This window comes from Lagopus muta, chromosome 1 (assembly GCF_023343835.1).
Source record: "Lagopus muta isolate bLagMut1 chromosome 1, bLagMut1 primary, whole genome shotgun sequence".
Classification (NCBI taxonomy): domain Eukaryota; kingdom Metazoa; phylum Chordata; class Aves; order Galliformes; family Phasianidae; genus Lagopus; species Lagopus muta.
Window position 1 is genome coordinate 7,724,709 of NC_064433.1, and position 26,342 is coordinate 7,751,050.

The window sequence follows — 26,342 nt, forward strand, 5'->3', positions numbered from 1 at the left end:
TGAGAAATGCAGAGAGTTGTGGATTAGGTGTTCAGCTCTCAGCCTACATTTTTAGTGTCATGTTATGCTCAATGAGATGCTGTGTTTCTTAGCTACCGTAAAGGTGGGTAATATGAGTCTGCTCTGTCTCTCAGGTGCCAGTAATTTTAACTGAGTTCAAAGTGTAGCAAGTAAGTGAATGAGAGTGAGAAAAACTCTATTACAAGCCTTCACTTTCACAAATTGCTTTTGAGAACAGTTTGTGGCTAGAGATTTCATTTCTAAATCTTGTTTTGCCAGTGGAGACAAGCTGTGAATCATGAGCCATAAGGAGATTTAGTTTCAGTGCCACCATACTGGTGAAAAAGTAGGCACAGGAGAGCATCTGAATTCTGTAGCCTTTGTTGAGGATTCACCCATTGTGTTCCTGAGATCTGGACATTCTCATTTGCTTCCCATCAGTTCACTCTTAATTAATTAAGTGGCAAAGAACTAATGGAAATTAATTGGGATTTTTTTTTTCCGTTAATATGTTGGTAATGGTTGTCTCCCTAGCTTTCTCCTGTGCCTCTGGCGAATACTTGGAGATGAAGAACCAGGTGTGCAGCAAATGTGCTGAGGGGACCTATTCGCTGGGCAGTGGGATCAAGTTTGATGAGTGGGACGAGCTGCCAGCAGGATTTTCCAATGTGGCGACATTCATGGACACAGCAGTGGGCTCAGCTGAGAATAAAGCCAACAGCTGCAACAAGTAAGAAGTTCTGTGAGTGCCTGGGTTATGCAGCAATGATGAACCTGTGCTTAAAATAAGGCCCACATGCTGCAGGTCTTTTCTCAGCTCTTAGTGTGCATTTGGAAGAGGGGTCCTACCTTGGGTGCAGGTGTGGTGTAGACACAGCTGGTGTGAAAGAGGATTTTGCCTTGCATGAATTTTGGGAGTGCTTTAAATGTCATTTATCCTGTAGTAAGCGGTTGATCCACTAGTGAAGTGGTGTGGCCCTTCCAAGGTGTTCTCTTGGGAACGGTATTTAGAGTCCTGAAGATTTGGAAAGCTCAGCTCCATAAACATACAGGGAAATTATTTGTCTATCTGAAGTGAAAATCCATACCAAACCACACAATGCAGTGGGAAGGATAGGTGTAGGGAATTCTGCAGACACTGCAGGGTCCTGCTGTGGTTACCTTGTCCCTCTCAGCTGCACAAAGTCAGCTAAATGATTTACCTAAGCTCTCCAAGAGGGCAAACAGCCCCAGTAATGTCAAGACTGTGAAGGAAAATTTTTAGCCATTTTTTTGCTGTAATTATGGTCTCCTTGGACTCATCAGCAAATCGTGAGCCTAAGACCAGCCTGGGGATTTGCTCTTTTGTAGCTGGAAATCTCCAAAGCTATGGTATAGTAAATGTGGCTAAAAGGTACTTTCACAGCCTATTTAGAGACCCACAATTGCTGCAGAAGGCTGTTTCTGAACATGACTGAAAGTGTGTTGGACTGCTTGCTAACAAACCTTTTCTGTGCAGATTGGGTCCTAAATTTCAGTGGCATACCTGTCCCCATACACAGTTTTAATGATAAATATTATTTTAAAGTGAAAAATAAAAGACTCCTCAGTAATAAAGCTATAAATCCACTACATTTAGCTACAGTGGGACTTGGGGTTCTTTATTGTGTTAATACATTTTTGTATTGTATTGTAAGAAAAGTCTCCTCGGTGCCTATGATCTGAGCTGAGGCTTGTTTTGTTTGTACTTATCAGTTCTTCATGGACACCACGAGGGAATTACATCGAGTCAAACCGGGATGATTGTACAGTTTCTCTCATCTACGCCGTGCACCTGAAGAAGTCTGGTTCTGTCTTCTTTGAGTATCAATATATTGACAACAACATCTTCTTTGAATTTTTCGTAAGACCTTTTTTATGATGAACCCAACCTTGTATTTTTCAATCCGGAAAAGAGCAGCAAAACTAGCTTTTTCATAGTTCTAAAATAGGAGCAACCTGGCTGGGCTTCCACCGTGCTGGATCCAAATTACTGAAATAATCTGGTGGGACCTGTGTGGGAAAGGCATCCTGCTCTTCCCATGTGGATGGACTGGTTGGGGTATGGGAAACCAGGAGGTTCACAGCACTGGGCTATGTGGTGCAGTGTAGTTGCCCCAGTCTGCCCTTTTTCATGGGGAGGAAGTAACAAATATGCATTCTGTTGTCAGATGAATATGACAAGATCATGAATTCTAGATCCAGATCATCCTTTATCATCCTTAAGGGATGGGATGGAATGTAGGGAAGGAACGCCATCCAGAGTGACTGGCTGGCTTGAGAGGTGGGCCTGTGCAAACCTCAAAGCCAAGTGCAGTGTTCTGCACCTGGATCAGGGCAGTCCCAAGCACAAATACAAACTGGGTGATGAGTAGATGGGGAGCAGCGAGGTGCCTGCACTTCTGGTCTGAGGGTAAAAGGAGATGTCCTCCAATATGGAATGCAAGTGTGGATACTTCTTGTTAAATACTCAGTGCTTCCCTTTCCAGGCCTTTTTACGTAATAAAGCCCTTTGATTCTTGTAAAAAGATAATGTACTATGTCCATTTTCCATATAGGAAGTCAGACACAAAGATGCTGAGGCTGAGACTGTGTAAGATAATTGGATCTCTGCCTTCTATTTAGGTGCTTCTCCCCATTTTGCTTCAGTGCAATGGGTCTAGATGAGAATTAAGTGTGAAGATATGGAGTTATATGACTTACTTCAGGCAAGATGTGGAGTAACTTTGAGGAAGAGTCTTGGCCTCAGATCTACTGAATTTCAGCTGAAAGCATTGAAATGGCCTTTCTCCCTGCTAGAAGAAAGGCTTAGTATTTGAACTCATGCCTAAAAGGCACTTAGTACCTTTTAGAGAAGATAGCTGTGAGAAGAAATGAGAGGAAAGCTTTGAGGCTGCATGCCAATCCCTGTTGTTATCCTGCCTGGATTTGGGGACCCACAGCCACTAGAGTTGAGAGAACTTGGGACTTTTAGGGCTTGGAAGAAGGGAGAAGCAGCCAAGACAATATGAGCAGCATCCAAATCTGACCAGATGGTGAGTGGGCATGGCTCTCCTGCCCTTTCTTTCATCTGCATCAGGAATGCCATCAGTGGAGGCTGATAGCAAGTTTTGAAAGCTTTTTTTCCCCTGTAAATAATGCAGCTGCTGTCCTAAATATGTAGCAACAGGAGCAAAGCTGAATCTTATCATTCCCAGCCAGCAATCATTAGGCTGACTGAGAGACATATCTGACTGTGGTCGCTAATCTTGTGTTTTTAATTAACAGATACAGAATGACCAGTGCAAAGAGATGGAGTCCACAGCAGACAAATGGGTGAAGCTGACAGACAATGGGGAATGGGGCTCTCATTCTGTAAGTAAATATATATTTTTTTCATTTATCAATAACTGTAATTTATTTTGAACAAGCAAGGATCAGATCCTGTGAATACATGTGAAGCACAACTTGCCTGCTACTGTGGGCAAGGCCACTATGATCTCTACGGTGCTGATCCCGAAGCAAAGGATAGACATACAAGAATTTCTATTGATTTCCCTTAATCAAGTGCTGTATTTATGAAGCTGAACAGATTTACGCAAATCCACATGCCGTGGTCACTTGACATGATGGTAATTGAAATCTTCTGCAACATTTGTTTGCTCATAAGACCCTGCCATGCAGCCATACGCACAGCCAGGCAGGGCTGGCTTTTTGTTCCTAAGTGCATGCAGCCAGCTTGTGCTTTCCAACTTACCCTGCTAAAAAGCAAGCTGGAAGCACTGAGGTGGCTCCTGTAGCAAACATGAGTGCCCACGTTGGGAACAGCAGCCTTTTCCTTGGCCTAAGGCCCAGCCAGCTGAGCTCGCTTAGTGCACAGACCACGTGCAGACTCAGTAGCTCATACTAATGCCTGATTTTCACTAGACCCTCATAGCCCAATTCCCAGAGCCATGACAGCAAAGGCCCATTGTAGATGACGTGATGCCAGAACAAGAGGGCTTTTTATTGGCGTGGAGAACACTCTGCTCTGTTTTCTGTTGTCTGCTTATCTTCCTGGAGGATAAACTGTGTTCCTGAGCCAGCTCTAGTTGGCAGCGCCTGGTACCTCAGGTGCAAGCCTCCCATGAGTCATGTTTGGAAGTGAGAAAGCTGGATCAGAAGGGGTGAGTGACACAGACTGAGGAGTGGGTCGGGGGCCAGGCCATTGGCTTAGGTGAACCAGAAGATATAGACTGAATCTGAATGGGAGATGGTGCTGTTTGAGCTCACTGTCTAGAACGTGCACATGCCTCCACTGACTGTGAAGGTGGCTTGAATGCCTGGCTGAAATATAGACATGAGCCAGGTGAGATGGCTGTTCTGGCTCCCCTTGAGGCTTGAGGTTTTGTCTGTGCTGCAAATCCTGCCAGCTTCTCTGGTCACAGTATTCCATTCACTGCAGCCTTTGTTTTCAGCATGCTAGGTCTGTTACATCTCAACATCTCTATACCACACAGCATGATGTTTGGTTCATGTGGTCCAACTTTGGCTGTTACCTGGGTAACCTAGCTCTCCCCTGGATTGAAGTTGCCTGGGGAGTGGGAGATACAATGTGCTGTGTCTTCTTTTGCTGAGTTTTTGGACTCTTTATCCTGAGTGAAAACTGTTGTCCTGATAGGAGTGCACTGCACTCAGTATCTCAGACCCTTGTGCTGGTAGAGTTTATCCCTTTTCTTGGGTGAGGATTGTCATACAAAGATATAGCGCCTTCAAGCCCACACTTGCGCTGGCAGAAAGCAACCTGTAGAGTAGTGGTAAGTATGGTAGAACTTTTCCCAGTTCTATTTGCAACACAGTCAGAAGCACTCTTGGTGTTTTTCCCTAAAACTGGAGCGTCAAACAGCTTTTTTATTACACCCACTTTAGCACTTTTCAAATATGTTTCCACAGCATCTGCCTAATTGTCTCTCCATTACTTCTTGTCTCACTAAGCAGCTTAGGAAAAGCTTGAGATGCTGCTTGGATGCACAAAAATGGAGCAACAGAAGAGAGAAATAAGATGTTTCTTGGAGAGGGGATGCAAACTAACAGTTGTACATATTGTTGCAGGTAACCTTGAAATCAGGTAGTAATATACTATACTGGAGAACAACAGGGATTCTCATGGGGTCCAAAGTGGTAAAACCAGTTCTGGTGAAAAACATCACAATTGAAGGTAAGAGATATTTGCCTTTTAGGTATTATCTCACTCTTTTGTCATGGTGCTTGATAAGTGCTACTTGTGTGCCCTTAACACCAAAGTGGCTTTTTTAGCCCCCTTGTCCCCTTCCTCTTATTTTAATGCACAGAAACGAAGCATGAAAACTTCACTATCAGGGAAAAGGCTGAACAATGAATTTAGTTGGTACATGAGGCCATCTACTGGAGAAGAGTAGCTTGGCAAGCAGAGAGGAAAGGAGCAAGGAGGTTTTCTATCATAAAAAAGAGAGGGAAGGAGCAAAGATATTTTCTGTTATAGAAAAGGCTATGCATATTGGTGAGCCTCTCAATAGTGAAAAATAGGCTGACACTTTTATCATAGCAATGATGGTTAAATTACTGTTTAAATAATTCATTTAATCTGGAATTGCTCTTTGGTGCCTTTCTCTAAGGGTAATCAAGCTTGGAGTTCTTTGTAAGGTTCTTACATGGGTCAAGACTTGCACTGAGCAAAGGTTGATATCAAGATTCAGCACAACCAAAGTTTTTAGAGTGCTTACAGCCTGTGATTTTTAATCTCTGTAATGGCTTGTTTTCCCAGATACACAGGTTGTTAGTAGTTGGTAGAGCACACCTCTCCGTATTTTATTGTTTTACCTGCAAATTACCTTACAGGAGTTGCATATACATCTGAATGCTTCCCATGCAAGCCTGGTACTTACAGTGACAAACCTGGTTCATCTGGCTGCCAAGAGTGTCCAAGAAATACTTATTCTGAGAAAGGAGCTAAAGAGTGCACCAAGTGTAAAGAAGAAATCTATTATGCAGGTACATAAATCAAATGGTATTGAGTGAATATGTAAGGTGTGTTTCTGTATACAGCTGTGAGAATTATCCAACAACGAAATTTAGTGTCCAGTTGAGCTGAAGAATGGAAATTAATGTGGAGCTTCCCAAAAGCTGCAGAGGACACTTGTGTACAAAACAGGCTACAATCTTGGGCAAAGCAACAAATGCTAACATGAATGGATGGGGATCTTTTTCGATCTCTAAGGGAGCCCACTTTCTGAAGGTGTGCTGTGCCCTCTCGTGGTAACTTGTGTTACTGGTCGGTGGTTCCTCTACTGACTTTATCACTGCCTTCAGGCTTGTGTTTCTAGGAACCTCATTCCCAAATAATCTCCTGGCCCATTCCTTCCTCTCTTGTGGTTGGATGATGTGGTATCTCAAGTCTTCCCAGCTGTGGTTAGCTGCTGATCATGAAACAACATGAGCAAAATCCATTTTTTCATGGTCAAAATGTCTCCAGTTTTCTTTCTTGCAGTTATCTTATAAGAAAGTTGTTGAAGAATCAGTTACCAACCACAGCACCTGCTATAAGAGTATTTTTCTTTTTAGAAGAGGGATCCAGTGCATGTATAGAGCGTCCTCCATGCACAAACAAAGACTTTTTCCAGATCCACACTCCGTGTGATAAGGAAGGAAAAGTAAGTAAAAAGCCTGATATTATTTATAATCTCATTGAGCTTTCTGTGATGTCTGGATTTGAAAACAAGGTTTGCTATCCCAATTTTGCTTCCAGAACTGAATATCTCTGAGGCTGCTGGTGTGCCCTTTAGCTGCTTTCTCCATCTGCATCCATTTCCATTTTATCCTTCTGTAAGAATTTGCTTGTCTCGTGTCTGCTTAAAAGATCTGCTGTAATGAAATGCTAAGCTCCTTGCTTTTGTGATCAGTCTGACTGGGTCCTTGGTGCTGCCTGTGTGCTCATAAAACTAAAGTTTGGAGCACAGGTTGAAGTGGTGTCCTAAATCCTAATATTCCCTAAAACCTAATGTTGTTGTTGTCTTTCCTGGAAAAATTTAGGCTTATGTTAATATGTTCTGTCCCAGCAGTGCTTATGCATAATTCAGGTGCTGGCATGGAACAGGAGCACTGGATGTGGCCACATCACTTTTGAGTGGAAGGGTGTTTAATATGTGACATGCCCCTTGGTTTTAGGGTCAAAGAAGAGTCCATGATCTGTTTGAATAACAGTATAGACATAAGCTAGTTATTGTGTTCATGTACTGTGGCACAGCCTAACTGCAGGTAATGTGCTTGCAATATGGGATGCCTCGAAAAACCTGAACTCTCAGTAGGTTACTTCCCTCAGAATCTAATGAGTCTCTCATAGGAAGTCTTGTTGGTGGAGCAGCCTGGCTTTGTAGCTCTCCTGCCCTTTGTTCCAGCAGTTTCATAGAGATTTAGGAGGAATTTGGAGAAGAAACTGCCACTTTGGGATATGCCCACATGGGCACGTGGTCAAGCCTGTTTTACCTCTTCATGCTCCCATCTTTCTCAGATCTGCATGAGACAGGAAGTACACAAAACCTGTAGTACCTATGGGCTGTTGGCCTAATATCTGCTGCCATTGTGGACTATTTTGAGGTCTCCTGATCAGGCAGTGCTAAAATGCAGCTGAGATGATATGCTTTAATAAAGAAAGCATCTGTGAATTTAGTCCCAGTTCTGGCAGACTCTCCAACCTGTTCTTGTCTCACTGATTCTTGCTCTTTGAACTTCTTGCAACAGTATTTAAGTGCAGCCTCCTACACATTATGCTGTAACTGCCGTGGGCAATTCAGGGCTCCTCTGGCACTGAGCAAACTTCCACCATTGGCTCTCTTAGTGTCTCCTCAGTGGCCCTTCCCTTCAATGAACATCATCAGAATGCAAAGTGGGTCTTTCAGCAAATACCCTTCATCTTCATGGTTAGAATAAGAACATACCGATGGCAATGGCATTGCAGTGGTATACTGGTCTACAGTTTTTGGCATCTGTAGAAATCAGTCAAGGTTTGCTTTACTCCCCAGCTTTTTGTTTTTATGATGCAGTCCAACGAAGGCTTGACTCTGCAGCCATCTGCAGGTCAGCAGTGGCTGTAAAGCATCAGCCTAAAGGCTTATCGACCCATGGCTTTCTATAATCATCCATGTTTTTCACTGGATGTTTGATTGTTGTCTCCACAGCATGTGTGGAAGTGGCCTTGGGAGATTCATGCACTTGTCTCCTATTGATTTTCACTCATCTTCTGCTTTGAAAATCCCGTGGTGGTCACTTTAGTCCCAGTCTTAGAAACCCTCACCACTGTGACTACGGGCCCTGTCTGACCCCTTTCTCTCTGCTCAGTTGCAGTAGTTTTATTTTAATGAATATAGTGGGTCTGGGTTCTGGGCAACCACACAGGTACTTTGCTAGCTTCTAGTCCTTTTTCATTTTGAATGTGGATGGGCACTCATGATGCTGCTAAAATAGACAGCAATACTCCAGAAAATCCCTTAAGTATTTGGGAGCAGCAAGGGAAGACTGATCAACAAGGAATGAGGAGACAGGAGCTGAGGAAGACAGCAAGGCAAGCAGAGAGACTGACACTGGGATGCTCTGACACTGGGAGCATTCCCACTGCACCGTGTTCTCACGCTTCTGGCCTCAAGGATTCCTGGTTGCACTGCTGAGTCTGAAGAGTGGAAGAAGGCAGAGTGTGAGCTCTGAACAGGTTAAATTATTAACACTTGGATTTCTCTGAAACTCAGCTAATATTCATCTTGAGATATTAAACCCTTTTAGGGATAGGCCTAAAGTCAGATGAAAATATGGAACTCAACTCTGAGTGATTCATCTCACTTATGTTGCCAACAAGAGAAGGTGGTGAGGCAGCACCATTATATAGGTAATGGTACAGACTTACTCGTATCAGTGTTCATAAATTACTCCTTAAGTAAAGTGGAGGGACTAGAGAGGAGTTGGGGAAGTTCCTGTTTGTTTTTGGCTTTTGCTAATTGGATGAAGATGACCATTGTGAACTTGGGTTCTTTGCAAAGAATAGGCCACTTTGCAGAAAATGCAAAGGTTATGATTTTCTGCTAACAAATGCCTTCCAGATAAAGGAATTTTATAGTGGAAAAGTTATGTCTAAGGTTGCTATGGCCAAAATGTACAGATTATTTATTAACTTGTTAGAATTATTTACATAGCATTCCACAGAAACATTTCTTGGGAAAATTCACAAGATAAATAGTAATGCACTGTAGTAATTGTTTTAGGCTTCACATTTTTTCCTTTGCTCTTTAAGACCTGAGATCTTGAAACTGCTTGTGAATCCAATCATTTGCATTTCCCTGTTTTGCCCTTATTGTCCCAGATGTGCAAGGTCTGTATTTGGCATAAAACATTGGGAATACCCTAATTCAATATACAATATACATGCACCCTTGTATGGTGCATGCAGTCCTAAAGCTTTCTAACACATGATGTGAGCTCCGTGTCTTCTCATTCCAGACTCAGATCATGTACAAATGGATTGAACCCAAGATCTGCAGAGAGGATCTCCCTGATGCATTGACTCTACCTCCTTCTGGAGAGAGGAAGGAATGTCCACCCTGCAATCCTGGCTTTTACAGCAATGCCTCATCTTCCTGTACTCCTTGCCCACAGGGCACGTTTTCAGACGGGACACAGGGTAGGAGTCCTGAAAAAATGGCTTGTGTCTCCAGAAGTAACTGTCTATTTGCATGTGACTGAGTTTAATGACACATCATCATAAGCCAGAGTTTATTTTCTTTAAATTTCTTAGTATTTGCCAGTAGTGAGAGTATACTGACTGTCTATTTTTCCTCTGAAACCTTTTTTTGGAGTTTGCTGCTCTAAATTGACCTGTTGTGTTCTGGATACGTTTCTCAGCTGGTTTAAATATCCTAGGGGTAATTTCAGTGGTTTCTAAAGAAGAAATCAGAATTTTTGCAGTGAGTAACTCTTCATCCGTACTTCTGTCCATGCTGTGATCTTCCCTGTGCAAATCTCATTTCAAGCACCGTTAAATGAATATTCAGCCAGCATTTTCTGAGCACAAATTCTGGGTCATTGTTTCTAAGATGTATTGACCCAGTGGTCACCTGCAGAATTTTATGGGGTCTTGTGTTCACCAGCATGCTGAGTCTTTCAACTTAAGCCACTAAAAAGGTAGTGTGGCGTGGGTCTCATTTCTACTCTTCTAATCCTGATGGTGAGGCACTGGAACAGTTTGCCCAGAGAGGTGGTGAGTGTCCCATGCCCAGAGACATTCAAGGTCAGAGTGGACCAGGCTCAGGACAACCTGATCCAGCTCTAGGTGTCCCTGTTCTTTGCAGGTGAGTTGGACTAGATGGCATTTAAAGGTCCCTTCTAACTGAAACGATTCCGTGATTCGTCTTTCATTATTTAATGAAACAAATGACATTATTTGCTCATTATATGCTTATTATTTGAGATGTGTTTACACTGTGTGATTTCCTTTTTCCTTTAGAGTGCAAAGCCTGCCCTGCTGGGACTGAACCTGCTCTAGTCTTTGAGTACAAGTGGTGGAACATCCTACCGAGCAACATGAAGACTTCTTGCTTTAATGTTGGCAACTCAAAATGCGATGGAATGAATGGTGAGCCAAACTCCCTTCGCTGTTAAGTGCCTTTCTCCTGTACTAGTTGCTGTTATAGTGGAGCAGCCATCAAAATGGATATCCTCTTTGCTGTGAATCGCAACACAGAGTTTTCCTCCTTTAATTTCACCAGACTTGATAATTCCTGCAGGAAGCAGTCACTAAATATCTCTTTTACATCAGAAAAGGGCAGAAGATGCAGTTTACATCATGTTCCTCAGCAAAAGACTTATACTACCATATGCACTTGGTAGCAGACTTTCAGTTTCTAAAGGGAGTCTGTAAGAAAAAACAGGTCAGGCTCTTTAGCAGGGTCTGTTGTGATAAGAGAAGTGGAAATGGTTTCAAACTGTAACAGGAGAGATTTAGACTGGATATAAGAAAAAGGTTTTTTATAGTAAGCTTGGTGATGCACTGGAACAGGTTGTCCAGAGAAGTGGTGGTTGCACCATCCCTGGAGACATTCAGTGTCAGGCTGGACAGGGCTCTGAACAACCTGATCTAACTGTAGATGTCCCAGTTCATTGTAGGGGAGTTGGACTGGGTGACCTGTAAGGCTTCCTTCCAACCTAAATGATTTTATGATTCTGTGATACTTTGAAGCATCTGAATATCCCCATTGATAAAATACTATTTGACTTCTCTCTAATTTATGTCCTTTCATGTTTTGTGATAACTGTGACTTTAAAACACACACATAACTGTTTTGGAAAACGTAATTCAAGTGTATGGTCATTGTTCATTTTGTTCTCAGAGCTTTCTCTTTGCACATCTGCTAAGATTACAGCAGAGAGCAGTCACAGCTCACTTGTGAAAATGGTTCTGTTCTGGGCTTCTCTCAGCATTTCTCAGTCTTCACTGAGAAATTTCACTCAGTTTGATCTGCCTTGTCAGTCTGATGCAATTCAAGCTTTGAATTATAGGTGTTAAGCAGAGATGTACTGAAGTATGTGCTTTATGTTTAATGCATAGATTTATTCATCAATTTTAAGGCTGGAAGAGGTCAGATGGATTCATCTCATCTGATGGAATGATCAGCACAGGTCAAGGAATTTTGATTACTTTGCTGATTCCAAATTGACATTTGCCTATGAAGTCAGCAGCTAATATAATTATTACAATTTTTCCTTCAAAAGCATCATTATACCATCCTACAGTTTTCACAAGACATCTGGTATGAAAGCACTGAACTGATTAAAAGCGTATGGTAATGCAGATTTTTGTTGTTGTTGTTATGTGACCCATTTCTTAAATACCTTTTTTTTTTTTGTCCTGTGAAGGTTGGGAAGTGGCTGGTGATCACATCCAGAGTGGAGCTGGAGGCTCTGACAATGACTATCTTATTTTGAACTTGCACATCCCGGGATTTAAGTAAGAAACAGGATTTTATTCCATTTATTTTTCACTTATCTCTGTGTCTTACACCTGTGTCACATTAACCTAGGAATGAATAAAGTTTTCAGTTTTCCATTGTGAATAAACAAGCTAAACATGCCATGGAATGGATGCTGATCCCACATGACTTTGCTATTCTAGCTAGGCTGCAATGTTTATGCTTCTCCTGGAGTCAATGGAGAGATGCAGGAACCTCAGGAGGACAGGGCATCCCACCTCTCCTGGACTCACAGATAGGATGAATTAACTGCTGGATGTGCTCGTATCTCTTCTTTTTCAAATGACTGACCTTAGGCTCCTAGCTCAGGCCAGGTGCCTACTATTATTATTATCATAAGTGATTATTATCATTGTTTACTTTTTATTATTATTGTATTACTATAACATTACATATTGCACCTTGAATATTGTGTTCAGCTTTGGTCCCCTCACTAGAAGAAGCATATTGAATTGCTGAAGCGTGTTCAGAGAAGATCAGTAAAGCTGATGGAGGGACTGTAAAACAAGAGTTATGAGGAGCAGATGGAATTGAGAGCAGAGGGAACTGGGATTGTTTAATGTGGAGAAGAGGAGGCTGAGAGGAGACCCCATCACTCTCTACAGCTACCTGTAACAATGTTGTAGCAAGGAGATTGTTAATCTCTTTTCTCAGGTGACAATTGATAGGATGCAAGGAAATGGTTTTAAGATGCACCAAGGGAGGTTTTGATTAGACATTAAGAAGAAATTCTACTTAGAGGGGAATGTCAAGCATTGGAATGAGCTGTCCAGTGAAGTGGTGGAGTCCCCATCCCTGGATGTATTTAAGTTACATGTGGGAGTATTTAAGTGGACACAGCACAAGGGGATATGGTTTAGTGATGGGACTTGGTAGGTCAGGTTGGTAGTTGTGCTTGATGATTTTGATGATCAACAAATAGAATAGATGATTCTATGATTCTCTGACTTAGATAGGCAAGGTATGCTGTATCTCAGCTGAAGGAAGTTGCTACTTTTTATAACAGATGAGCAAACCCTAATTTTTATTTTACAATATGTCCACACAACAAAATAGATAAAAAAGAAGCAAGAAACATACTCATGGAAAAGCTCAGTGTGTCCCAGAATTGCTCTACTGAAGTAATTAGTGAGCTGTAGTCATTTCCATTGCAGGTGTTTCTGAGTATTGTTCCAGTGTAATCATGTGAAATTCTCCAAAGTGGTCCCTGCTGCTGAGTGCTAGGAGTGTCAAGGGTATTTTAAAGTGTTTAATAGATAGCACGAGAGCACCCTGGTTGTTTAATGAAACTCCTGATCGCATCTTCCACCAGTAGATGCAGTTGAATCAGTGCAAAAAATCACTTAAAGCTACTCCTGTGTAACACATTTAAGTAATAACATTCTCTACCAATACATTCAAATTTGGGTATTGATGATAGTGAGGGAACTGTACCATAAAGAAATCACACACTTTAAAGAAGTCCTGCTGTGCTCAATAATGCCGAGCAGAGCTGCAGTGCAGGCCTATCCTCCATAGTTCTGTAAGGGCAGGTTTTATGTGATAGTATTTTGGTAGTTCCCCTGCTGTATAGAAAGCAATTGTAAGGATTGACTGCCGTGTATCTGGAGAGCACCTTGTAAATGTTTTATTCTTCCTCTCAAATAGACCTCCGACGTCAGTGACAGGAGCATCTGGGTCAGAACTAGGACGGATCACTTTTGTTTTTGAGACCATCTGTTCAGCAGATTGCGTGCTGTATTTCATGGCGGTAAGTGAGACCCCCCTCTCCATGACTGATAACTGAGCCTGGTATTTCACATGTCACTTTAATACCTCTGCATAGGTGTGATTAGTTGCACTTGGTTTATTATGACTAAGATTAAGCATGATATTAGTTTTATGTCTGGGGTGCCCTTGAAGAAAGGATTTAATTAATAGCCCAGCAAAATCCCTCCGCTACTAGAATTGTGAGCTGTTGTTGATTGTTTGTTTTAGAAGAGACTATTTGTCACCAAAAAGCCAGATTTCCCTTCTTAGACCAACTGATAAATGTCTCAGTAGCTCTTGGATGGTCATGTGTTCCTCTATCAGTTCCAAAGCGTTGTGTGTGGGAAGGGATGATAAGAAAAGGGAAATCAGGAAATTTAGTCTTGGTCCAGTCAGTGACTTGGGGAATCTGCAGGGCAGCAGACATTTGTCAATGGAAACCAAGTGTCATGGTTTTTTACTTTTCTTGTCCATCAGCTGAGGAAGGTACCCAATTCTGTGACCACTCCCTTGTTCCTTCAATTGCAGCATGAACCTGGTGCTTTTTTTTGTATTTAGTGGTAATTTATAAGAATCTGTTTTATCTTGGACTGGATCATAGGCTACTGATGGAGCATAAGAAACACAAAGATAGGCTGAACAGGTTTTTCTTGTGTAAATTTTGATACTGTTTCACTAGAGACATCAACAAGCTGGATATACTGAGATGGTAGAAACTACAATATTTCTTTGAATTTTAATTTTTTTCTCTCTGTGCTCTGGGACCCACGTGTTTTATACATAAACAGAATTTGAAACCTCAGCCATTGTGCTGAATCTTCCTTGTTCGTAATTGGCCATAGGGCTTTAAACTTAACTGCTGTGTGAATAAGAGCATCTTTTAGAATAGATGCCTTTTCTCAACTGGAATATTGCCAGTGATGGAAAGCAGGATAAATATGTTTGCTTCCTTTTATTAAATGTTAAATGCATTTGTATAATCCGTTATATATATTAATGACTATATTATAAAATGCTAATATTTAGTATAGTATGACTCCACTTTTGTTTTTTTTAAAAATAAATTATTATGACTTTTATAGGATATTAATCGAAAAAATACTAATGTGGTGGAGTCATGGGAAAGAAGTAAAGAGAAGCAATCCTACACTCATGTAATCTCCAAAAACGCTTCCTTCACCTTTACTTGGGCCTTTCAGAGAATAAATGAAGGCCAAGATGTAAGTATTGTTTTACAGCACAGCTTCCTTTGGACACTCACTGTCTGTGCTCTTACGTTCTGTTAAATCTCACAGGCTTCTTGTAAGGGTGAGTGGCTGTTACCATATAGGTTGTTGTGGTTTAAGTGGACAGGTGGCTCAGCACCACACAGTCATTTGCTCACTCCCCTCCTGCCCTTCCCAGTGAGATGGAGAGAGAATCAGGAATAAAAAGAAGTAGAACTCCTGGACTGAGATATAACTATTGATCCAGATAGAGAAAAGAAATAGGATAATAGTTACGATTATTGTGTGTGTGTGTGTGTCTGTGTGTGTGTGTGTGTGAATGTATATAATGAGTGATGCACAGGTAGTTGCTCACTGCCCCCTGATTGATGCCCGGCCAGCCCCCTGAGCAGTGGAAGAGAGAGAGGTGAACTCCTATCCACTTCAGAATGCCTTCTTCATGGTGGCATATGGTATGGAATATCCAGTTGCAGTCAGCTGTCTTAATTTTGTTCCCTCCCAGCTCCTTGGGCCTTTTGCTGAGAATGGCCTTGGCTCTGTACAGCAACTACTTAGCAGCAACTATAAACATCAGTGTGTTAGCAACATTATTTTTCTGCTAGAGCCAAAACATAGCAGAACACCAGACACTCTGAAGAAAAAACTGCATCCCAGCTGAAACTAAGACACAGGGTAACTCAGGAAGGAGTTGTGGGTAAACCACCCATGCTGGAAGTGCATGCATAAGTCAATGTCCGTGTGCAATGGTGTGGTGGCACCAGGGTGGTTTCTCTGGGTCTCGTTCTAGAGCAGGCAGTTCATCAATGATGTGGCAAAGATCTACTCCATCACAGTGACTAACGCAGTGGATGGAGTCGCCTCCTCTTGCCGGGCCTGCGCGCTGGGCTCTGAGCAGTCTGGCTCATCCTGTGTGCCTTGCCCAGTGGGACACTACATCGAGAAGGAGACCAGCCAGTGCAAGGAGTGTCCAGCCAACACCTTCCTGTCCATCCACCAGGTCTACGGCAGAGAGGCCTGCATCCCATGCGGGCCTGGCAGCAAGAGCACCAAGGTATGGAAGCTGTGATTATCTCAGTGAAGGGCAGACAGGGTAGGTTGGAACATAAGCATTCAGAGGGCCAGCTTGGCTGCTTTTACTGCAGGTATGTGCCTTGTTAGCATGGGAGTATTATTGTAACCAATGAACTCATTCTTCCAGTTACATCCTTAGTCTAATTTTTGTTTCTACATGTATGATAAAATGATAACATCGACCACATTGGCTCAAAAAATGATCCATTTCAAGAAGCTACATTGGGATAGTGTATGAATAAAGTAAACATTTAAGTTACTTGAACCTCAAACTGTCCCAAACTCTTGCTATTTTAAACTCAGGGACTTCACCAGCTGGATGATGTTACCTTCCCTTTAGAATTTGCCTGTAAGCCTAGATAAATGTTTACCATGTGAGTATTGTTCAGCAAGGAATTGCACGGGTATCTGAACAGATCCATTCTGTTCATATTCTTCCTGTTTTCGGTTGGGTTCATATTTTGTTACTGTTTCTTAAGTTCTGCTTCTTGGGTTGGCAAGAAGCAAGTGTAAGAAAGACTGTAATTCTGGTGTATCTACAGGGTTTTAAGCTTGGACATTGAGATCATAAATATGCCCACTACAAAACAAAGCAACTCTACATTTTCTTGGATAGCAGAAAGGCAAGGTTTAGGAACATCAAAGCCCTACTGAGATTTGGTTGCAAGGAACTGAAGCAAGGATGGGAATTTTCTCAGGGGAAAAATGAATCACAGAAACAGGACAAATTCCCTTTTGTCCTTAGCAAGGAAAGTAGTCCTGTCTGCTCCTCCTTGCTTTAATGCACAGTTGCCAGCTATATGGTTTGCTCCTGGTCCTCCATAATTTCTCATTTATGAATTCCTCTTCATCTCTGAAGGACCACTCTGCCTGCTTCAGTGACTGCTTGGTGTCATACATCAAGGATAACCAGACCCTGAGTTACGATTTTAGCAACCTCAGCCAGGTGGGCTCCTTGATGAGTGGTCCGAGCTTCACTTCCCGTGGGACCAAGTTCTTCCACTTCTTTAACATCAGCCTGTGTGGAAATGAGGTGAGCTCAGTGGGTGTTGAGGGTTGAGTTAACCAGTGTGCAGTCCATGTTAATTCTTGGTGGGATCGCACTGAGGCAGTGTGCATCATCACTGTGCAGATGCTTTCCTCTGTACCTTGCCCCCAGTCAGATTTGGAGTGTTGCAGAGCATATTGTCATATACAGCAGTTGACATTTTGGAGCAGTACCAGATGATTATCCCTTGAATGCCAGTGCATACAGTTTACATCAGTGTTTATCCCTGTAAAGTTAGGAAATCTCCATATACCAAAAGGTTTGCATGAGGTGAGATAAACCAGTAATCATATTTCTTTAAAGAATTTTGCATAATTTTGGGCTTAAATGTGTACATACCTATCTGGATTACAGCTGATGACAGATCCATAAAGATACTGCCCTGTAGGTCTTCATTTCTCAAGCATTTTTTCCTGGTACTACAGTACTGTCAGACCCAGAGGACCAGGTGTCTGTGTCAGGCATTTTGGAGGGGCAAACCTGCCAAATTCCTTGATTAGGCTTTCACTGCTGCTGTTCTGAGATTCTTACATTGGTCTCAGTATGTGACATTAATGCAGTCTTGAAGGCTGTGTATCTGCTTATGGATTTAATGTAGTCGTGCTTTGAGAATATTTTATCTGGTTTAAATTCCAAATAAAGAGGTATTCTACAGTGCATTATTTACAGGCAATATGTTTTTTTTGTACAAGCCATTTTATTATGCTTTGCAAGTAAGCACTGTGCTGTCAAGATAAACAGAGAAAAGTGCTTCGTAGCACAAGTTTCTGATAAGACACATACTGGAGGTGACATCTTGTTTCTGAGTCTAAACGAGGCTTTAATCGCAGCCTTCAGGATGACACAGTTTATTGCTGCAATTTGTTTCTCTCGTGATGGAAACATCGAGTTATTTCTAAGACGAATGAAGCTCATACAGTATGCAATGCCTCCCAAGCTTTTCCACATCCTATCAACAACCAACAGCTTCCCCATTTTTCCTGATTGTCTGCAGGGTAAAAAGATGGCTATTTGCACTGACAATATCACAGATGTTACCCTGAAGGACATGGTTGCAGAATCAGAAGATTTTTCCAACTTTGTGGGAGCTTTTGTCTGTCAGTCCACCATCATCCCATCAGACAGCAAGGGCTTCCGAACAGCCCTGGCTCTTCAGTCCAATAGCCTTGCTGACAGGTTCTTAGGTATGTGGTTTGTGTTTCGCATATTGCTGCAAATGAATTATCCTAGTGCTGGTCAGCTCTTGTCTGTATTAGTATTTCTTTCCTGTGTTTGGTCTTGTGGGTCCCGTGGTGCATAAAATTTCAGCATAAAAATCTGGAGAATGTAATTAAAAGGATTTCTTTTGCTGTCATGTTTCCTGCCCATCTTGTGTAGAGCAAGACCAGTCACTGTAGCAGTCCCATTAGTCCAAGTATTCCTGCCCATGCCAAGTCCCCACTCAGGCAATTTCAGGTGTTACTGGGGCATAATTAGGTGAGGGCAGCATGAGGCAGTGTACACCATTATGTCTTTCATTGCTCTGGTTCACAAGTTCACAGAGTCTAAGGCCAGAGCAGACAATGAAGTCATCTAGTCTGCTCACCTGTCCATTACAGGCACAGAATGTTTGTACTTGCTCCCTGGCAGTAAGCCCAGAAACCTGTTTTTGACAGAAGCACATGTTTGCAAGAGCATTCCAAACCTGAACTTCTAAGACTAATGGAAATGAAAGCTTTTTAGTAGTTGTTATTATTATACATTTCACTGGACAAACACCATCTCCATATTTTGTATTAAAGCAGCTTTTTTTTCCTGTTCGAATTTGCCTGGCTTCAATTTTCAGCACTTACTACTTTCTCCTGTCTGGGGAATTTTTTTGTACACCGGGATCATCACACCTCCTCACACAATCACACCTTGCCCATCTGCTCTTCTGATAAACTAAGCAGACCAAATTCTTCAAAGTCTCTTGCTAACAGGTATTTCTCTCAAGTATCCAAATACCCTTTGAGGCTCTTTCTGTGGCCTCTTGTTATTATCTTTTCTTAAAGTTTGGGCATCAGACTGGGATACTACTACAGCATGTCATTCACTATAAAGACAATGAGAATCACTTTCATGTTTGTATTTATGTGCAACAATTGAATCTTTGAGCCCTTCCGAATTCATGGGATTTCATGATACCCTCTTGGTTCTGTTGTCCAGACCAAGTTCTTTTTCAGAGTTACAATTTTCAAGAGACAATCTCTCTTTTTTAGGACTGGCCTTCATCTCCTGCAGTGCAGTGCTGCACTAACATATGTTATGTTTCAGTGGGACCAGCTTACCAAGTGAATGAAGTCACCCTGTTTTTTATTTCTATTCCTCTTGATCTTTGTCTCATCTGCACTTTACCAGTAGTGATTACGTTGTTACTTGCAGATCACTGATGAAAACCTTGCATTTTGGGACATTTTGGGTCAATGCCTAGAGAAACCTGGGGCCATACCCCTTTTGATGACAATTTGCCATGGACAGATAATTTTGTAATTGATTAGCTAAATAAATTTTAATTCAGAGTATACACTTAATTGATAGTACACTGCCAACTCTTTAATTAAAATCTCATATTAATTAGTGCAATACTTGATAAATGTACATAAATTTTTTAGCAACCAAATTCATCAGCACCCAAGGAATAAAATAAGATTTATTGAACAGAAGCTGTTCTGCACTAATTTATGTTGTCTGCTTTTTTAAATGTATCTGTGCATTAACTGAAGTCGTCTTCCACTTCCCATTCCTTTTGATCTGCCACATCGTGTTAGCCACATTTTCATCTGTGGTTCAGCTTTGTCCATTCTGAATTTCTACACTGTATTCCCTCTCCATCAGTCTTCAGACATTTCACTATCGTTAAATGTTCTATTAAAGACAGATATTTCTAAGTGGGAAATCCTGTTGGCCTGATTTACTCTTAGATACAGGTTTACTAATTTATGTGTGAATCCCAGGTAGTTGCCAAAATCCTCTCTCCCTAGTGAAAAAATAAGGTGTACAAGCATTATCTTGGGAAGGATGCAGGTAATCATGATTTTCTCTTTGTACAGAGTAAACGTATCAAGATCTTCTGCATTTTCTGTACTTTTAAAACTTTTACATTTTAAAATGCTTTAAGTTTGCCTTTGACATCCATAAGGCATATTTTATTTCTAGTATTTTTTAACAGTTCTCAGACTTACAATTTTTCTGGTGCTGCCAAACATGAGCTTTTCCCTGAAGTCATTAGCATCCATTATCACTTTTTTTTGTAACTGAAACTTTTGATTTAAATAGATTGCTATCTGATTCTCTATTCCCTCTCTGTGAAAATTTTGCCATTTTTTTTTTTTAAAGGCTCCTTTCCTGCTACTTTATTCCAAAGTGAACTCTTAATCAAAACAGTTGTCATTCAAGAGAGAGCCGTTGTGGCTTTTTAGCTATCTAGTTAATATCTTCTGAGAAATGCCATCTTTTTTCCTCACACTTGATTTTGCTTCCAGTGTTATTATTTTTAGAAATGGCACTTTGGGATGCCAGCTTTGCAGTACAGCGTATGGGATAGGAATATTCTCTCATTGCCTCTTGAATATATTAAAGTCCCTAGGAGCTACATCTTCCTGTCTATTGAGTAACGAATGTTTGGTTGAGATCCAAATTTAAGATGCCCTGTGTTAGACACGGTATCTTTGATTAGAGGAAATATTATTAAAGGGACTCCAGCCTGTGTTCTCAGACTCCTCCACAACAGTGATGTCTCTCTGCATGTGTTCCCCATGGCTGCTGCAACAAGGTTCTTTGCTTTTTCTTTGTGCTGATGTGATGCTCTGTAGCGATCCCTCACCTGCATGACTAGGCAGTGTTACTGAGCACATTGGTGCATGTACTTACATGATCACAGGCTTGGACAGACTAAAGAATGCAGCCAGAGTGTCTGAACTGTTGGAAGAACAAGGGGAAAACTGTTGTCTTCAGTCTTCCCATCAGTTGCTGGTTGCTACCACTTTGCTTTTTACAGTTCTAGCAGTTTTTCACCGCACTAGAAGGATGCCACCTGCCCCATTTGTACAGCTCCCACTTCTGAAATGTTGTGGTGCAGGATCAGTGTTTTCCATCTTCTCTGGTTCATGGGATAAAAAGGATCTCGGAATTTGCATTACTTGAGTTTTACTCTTTCTTAGGTCTTCTCCAAAGTCCATGCAGACCTGTGTAACCTTTGTTATTCCATGCACCCACCTGTTTGTTCCAAAATGTGCCATCAAGACTTTCCTACGAATCCATAATCCTTCTGAATCTTTTCATTGAAGTTTTCTTCCTGCAATAGTACAGATTGCTCTAGATGTTTTGATTATGTTGTGTTACAGTTATACACAAAAGCATCACATGCAAGATGTATGGTTTTAGCAGTTAATAATATCAGATGATTTCCAGAAGTCCTTTGCCAAACTGAGTTATTTTATTATTCTGTGATATCTCCTGATAGATGTAAATTCAGACAAAAAGAGTATAATTAATGTACACTGTTTTTATTAATATTTTCGGTATGACAAAATCAGACAGCATGAGGAACATACAAATCTGCAATCTCAATTAGAATAAAGGAAAATGAATTATATACAACAATGTCATTAAATGCTATATTAAGTGAGAACCATACCTTGCGCACACGAATCCCTATCTTATTCCTTTCATTTTTATTTTCCTAAATTTTAGGAGCTACTGTTGAAACAACGCTGGAAAACATCAGTGTCAAGACAGACATGTTCCCTCCCTCTCCAAGCAAAGTACCTGATGTGCATTTCTTTTACAAGTAGGTAAAGAGTCCTGCTAACCGGTACCTCAGCTTTCTTTTGTTTAAAGGAAACTAAAGCTCTAAGGGAAGATCTTTAATGCACCTTTAATCTTTATTGCTGTAGTCAACAATTGGCAGATATGGGTTGATGTGTTGAAGAATATTTTATGAAATCAGCCTACACTGTTTGCTTAAGTCTAAATTATACTTGATGGATAGATGGTGATACCAGAACTTTGATTAATCCAAGTGCCACTTCCTCTGTCATGTTACTTTCCCATAATTTCTTGTATGTGACTTTGGTGTGTTCACTTCTCATTGTATATTTTCTTTCACAATCATTTGTATTTTTTGATGTTACAAAAATGAATGTATTAATGATAAAAAAAATTGTTCCAAGTTGCTCAGTTGCTAGCATACTTTTCTTATTACTCACTCTCCTCCATAACAAGAATTTGGGTAATAGTTAGCTCAAAAATCACCTCTATTAAGATGTCTGTGTGCTGGTAGACAACATGTGAACTGAGTTTCTGTGTTTGCTTTTTGGAGCTGTGGGGCTATGCAGGTTATCCTAAGGCACATACCTACATTTGCTGTACCAATTGGCTCTCAATGTTGACTTCAGTGATAGATCTTAATTTGCTATACCACTTTAGGTTTCAACAATTCATGAATACTCAAATACATTTTCTTGACAGATATTGCAGACCAAACCCTACAGTAGTGACCCTACTTTGAGAATATTATAAACTTGACTAACAGCGTTAGTTTTTTTGGAATAACATCCTCCTTACCTTCTGCTGTTTCAGAACAGTGTAATATAGAGTTCCTGGACAAGGAAAAAGCTATTGTGAACTCTGTCAGAGTAATACAGCAAGCACAACAGTGCCTGTAATTCTGTTTTTTCAATCTTTCTTATTTGGTGGGCAGGTTTATTTCTTTGCTCAGCAGAAATCAAGCTAGCTAGACAAACAGAGCAGTTCCCCAAGTGTCATCTCAGAGTACTTTGAGATTTGAATGATGTGATGAAGCCTACGAAGCTTCTATTCCTCCTTCTTGTTCTTCCAGCTGACAATGGCAAAAGTGCCATAGCAAACAGTATTACATTATTATTGCAGGTTGATGAATGATGTAGACCTATGAAACAGCAGCATGTATTTACTGTAGTGGAAACATTACTGACTGCACATTTTTCTTTCTGTTTCTTATTAGATCTTCAACAGCAACAACCTCTTGTGAAGATGGTCGTGCAACTGTTGTGACAGTGAGATGCAACCCCAACAAGCCAGATCAGGGAGAGCTTTCGGTGCCCAGGTATTTAAATGTTTGTGTCCCAGTAGTGCCTGAAAATTCATTAGCAAGTTTATACTTAAAAGTAATGAAAAGTGCTGTTCTCCCTCATTTAACCTTCTGGGAAGTCTCACTCATTTCTCCTCCAGATCTGTCAAAGCCCGTCATATATAATATGATACACTATATGATATTTTTATTATACACTATATTTACAGTAATGTCTGTCTGGACATTACTATTGTATTGATCATACATACCCTCACTCATCCTCCTTCCTAAAAGCTAACCTTTTGAGATGTGTGGGATCCTCTTTGGGATGGGTTATTCATGCCCACCTGAACAAAGCCAAAGAGGCAGCTGCTTCACATGTGACAGCAGAGTGACTGATGTTTGGAGATGTTTATCCAGTTTCTTAAGGCCTTGACAATCTGCAAATTATGCTGGGCAACATGTTACCATCTATCAAATGCTGTGTGAATCTCCTTCAGGTGTGAATCCTTGCTTTCTAGCATTTTGTGTTTAACACTGTGAGCTGTGATAACTCACCAGTAGTGAGAAGAGTAAACAATTCTGCTTTTAACAGCGTGGGCATAGACACATCTATGTGAAACATCACACAACTGACGCTGACATGACGTACCTTCTTTCATTTCCTGTTGACATGTCCCTTCTTTGCCCCACTTTGATTAACTCAGCAGTCAGACAGCTATTTTCAAATAACTAGTGAGGTAGCTGATAACTGTCAAGTAGTATTGCATGTACCTCTTTGATCTCACAGACACAGCATTTAGTATCACATGAAGTTGCAGTACAAGGTGAAAGATATAAAAGAGGAGAAAGATCTGTCAATGATCATGTTTGGCAAAAAGTATTACATTATCCAGTGACGATAGTTATCAGTTATTCAAATTAAGGTAAGGCAGAATTGGCTTTTAGTTATTTAGATCAGAATAACAGATTTTTAGTCCTTTAGATCAAAATAACAGATTCCCGGATGGTACAAGGAACACATTTACATCAATTTTTCTGCATGGGTATATATCAGTTAAACAACCCAACTTCTTGCATGGCCTATGTGTCACTACTGCTGTTATTACTGCTGCAGTTGTCAGGAGGATAAACTGCACGAGTGCCCTAGCATTGCCAATACAACTTTGTTCTTCCAGTTGAATGCATAATAAACTCATTAGTCTCTCTTAGGCAAAGAAAAACTGTTATCTCTTCATTAACTGGTGAACATCTTCCTAGTAATTAACCATGACAGGACAAGTCCATTCCATATGGACGACATCACCCAGGCATCATTTTAACAAAAGCAGGAACCAACTTGTAGCATTCATAGGAAACAGTCACCCAGTGCAGGAGAAAGTGAGAGGCGTGCACCAGTCTAGTTCATGTTGGTGAAATGTTAGAGTAGTTCTGCTGCCCCAGGACTTCTTCTCTTCATTGTAGGTGCGTAGGTAGCACACACTGCTAGGAACTGAACTGTTTTTTTAGACCTGTGACAGCACAACATCTATTTTTATTTGAGAGAGCATTTTGTAAACTGGGAAAAATTCTTCCCCCAGATTTATCCATGTACTGACTTGATGGATATTTATCTACTTGTGTTGGTTGTACTTACCATTACCAACAGAATATAGAGTGAAGATGCAAACTCCAGAGTGTTTAATAAATAATAATGATGCTTTGCTCTCCCCCTAGCTCATGCCCTGCTGGCACCTGCGATGGATGCACTTTCTACTTTGTGTGGGAAAGTGCAGAAGCTTGCCCTCTGTGCACAGAGCAAGACTACCATGAGATTGAGGGAGCCTGCAAAAAAGGATTTCAGGTACAGCACCCCCAGCTCCGAGTCGTGTGTGCATTTGGGTAAAACTTGAAAGCTATTGAAATTCTTTGTGCAAGTGGACATGTTAAGTGCATGTAGAGTTGGGGATCTCCGGCTGTGTTGAGGCTCAGGAATATTTGTGCCCATAGCAGCTCTCCTCAAGCCTGTGTCTGTATGGGTAAGACCTAAACTCTAGATACATTCCTACATGCAAGCAAGCTGTTTGTAGAATGGAATGCCTAAAGGACATCAGTCCTTATGTAGCCATAATCATCGTGGCAGACTAGACGGATTTCAGTTTAGAAATTCATCTTTTCTTGTTTGCAGTGTTTTTATTACTGCCTCTTCTAATAAAATATTAGGAAATCCTTTTACTTGTTCAGAGCTGCCCTGTTGACAAACATTTCCAAAGCAGGCACAGCCAATTTACAATCCCTGTCCAAACCAAAGCATATCAAGTAAAGAAGAGGAAACCCTTTTGCCATGTTTGAATCTACAACTACAATCAAGGCGACGACTGAGTTGACAATATGACTGAAAACCAAGCACTTGCTTTGGTTTTCTTTTATTGAAAAGATGTCTAACCCATTTACTAAAAAACAGCTTATTTATTTCAACTTTAAATAGTTCTCTGTTTTCCTACGAACAGCTCATTTTCTGGTGTTCTATGATTTCTATTTGAAAGGAAACCTTATATGTATGGAATGAGCCAAAGCATTGCATTAGGGGGGTTCCCTTGCCAGAGAAAAGGACCAGCCCTTGTGAAACGGTGGATTTTTGGCTAAAGGTTGGAGCTGGTGTTGGTGCTTTCACTGCTGTGCTGCTGATAGCTTTGACCTGCTATTTTTGGAAGAAGAACCAGAAGTAAGTGCTGCAGGTTGTGTTGCATATAAAAGTAAACTTGATGTATTAAACAAAAAGACTTGTCATGGATCTGACCTTATGACAATGTTGATGAAAAATACCATGCTCAATCAGTCTGTTGATCGACCAGGCTGAGTTTTCTGCTGGCAATGGTTTTCAAAAATGCTAGAATGAAAAATATAGAAAATCCCCAATAATTTTTTATGGGATGATTTCCTGACAGGAGGTGTCTTTTTAACCCCTAAGAGTTTGAGGTTGACTAAGTCCTGAAGCAACATGGTTTTCTCAAGGTATGAAGACCAAAAGGGTATTTCTTGAGTCTAACTCATGCCTTTCAGCAGGACTTCAGATATTCTAAATTATAAAATATTTGAATAGGAGACATTTGTAAAAAAAAAAAAAAAAAAACAAAACAAAACAACAACAAAAACCCAACTAAAAGAATACC

The 26,342-nt window shown here is 40.9% G+C and overlaps 1 protein-coding gene across 2 annotated transcripts in view; it reads left to right on the top strand.

The window, feature by feature from the left end:
- The window catches only part of ELAPOR2 (endosome-lysosome associated apoptosis and autophagy regulator family member 2), a 92,026-nt gene that overhangs the window by 59,667 nt on the left and 6,017 nt on the right, over positions 1-26,342 (top strand). For both annotated transcript variants that reach the window (XM_048929027.1, XM_048929036.1), the window contains 18 exons: positions 535-730; positions 1,735-1,882; positions 3,286-3,372; positions 5,089-5,194; positions 5,854-6,006; positions 6,577-6,665; positions 9,499-9,679; positions 10,502-10,630; positions 11,911-12,001; positions 13,671-13,773; positions 14,855-14,992; positions 15,786-16,049; positions 16,929-17,102; positions 18,112-18,301; positions 21,831-21,927; positions 23,122-23,223; positions 24,907-25,033; positions 25,716-25,894. In XM_048929027.1, the coding sequence (XP_048784984.1) occupies positions 535-730; positions 1,735-1,882; positions 3,286-3,372; positions 5,089-5,194; positions 5,854-6,006; positions 6,577-6,665; positions 9,499-9,679; positions 10,502-10,630; positions 11,911-12,001; positions 13,671-13,773; positions 14,855-14,992; positions 15,786-16,049; positions 16,929-17,102; positions 18,112-18,301; positions 21,831-21,927; positions 23,122-23,223; positions 24,907-25,033; positions 25,716-25,894 (2,554 nt within the window). The remainder of the gene's footprint in view (positions 1-534; positions 731-1,734; positions 1,883-3,285; positions 3,373-5,088; positions 5,195-5,853; positions 6,007-6,576; positions 6,666-9,498; positions 9,680-10,501; positions 10,631-11,910; positions 12,002-13,670; positions 13,774-14,854; positions 14,993-15,785; positions 16,050-16,928; positions 17,103-18,111; positions 18,302-21,830; positions 21,928-23,121; positions 23,224-24,906; positions 25,034-25,715; positions 25,895-26,342) is intronic.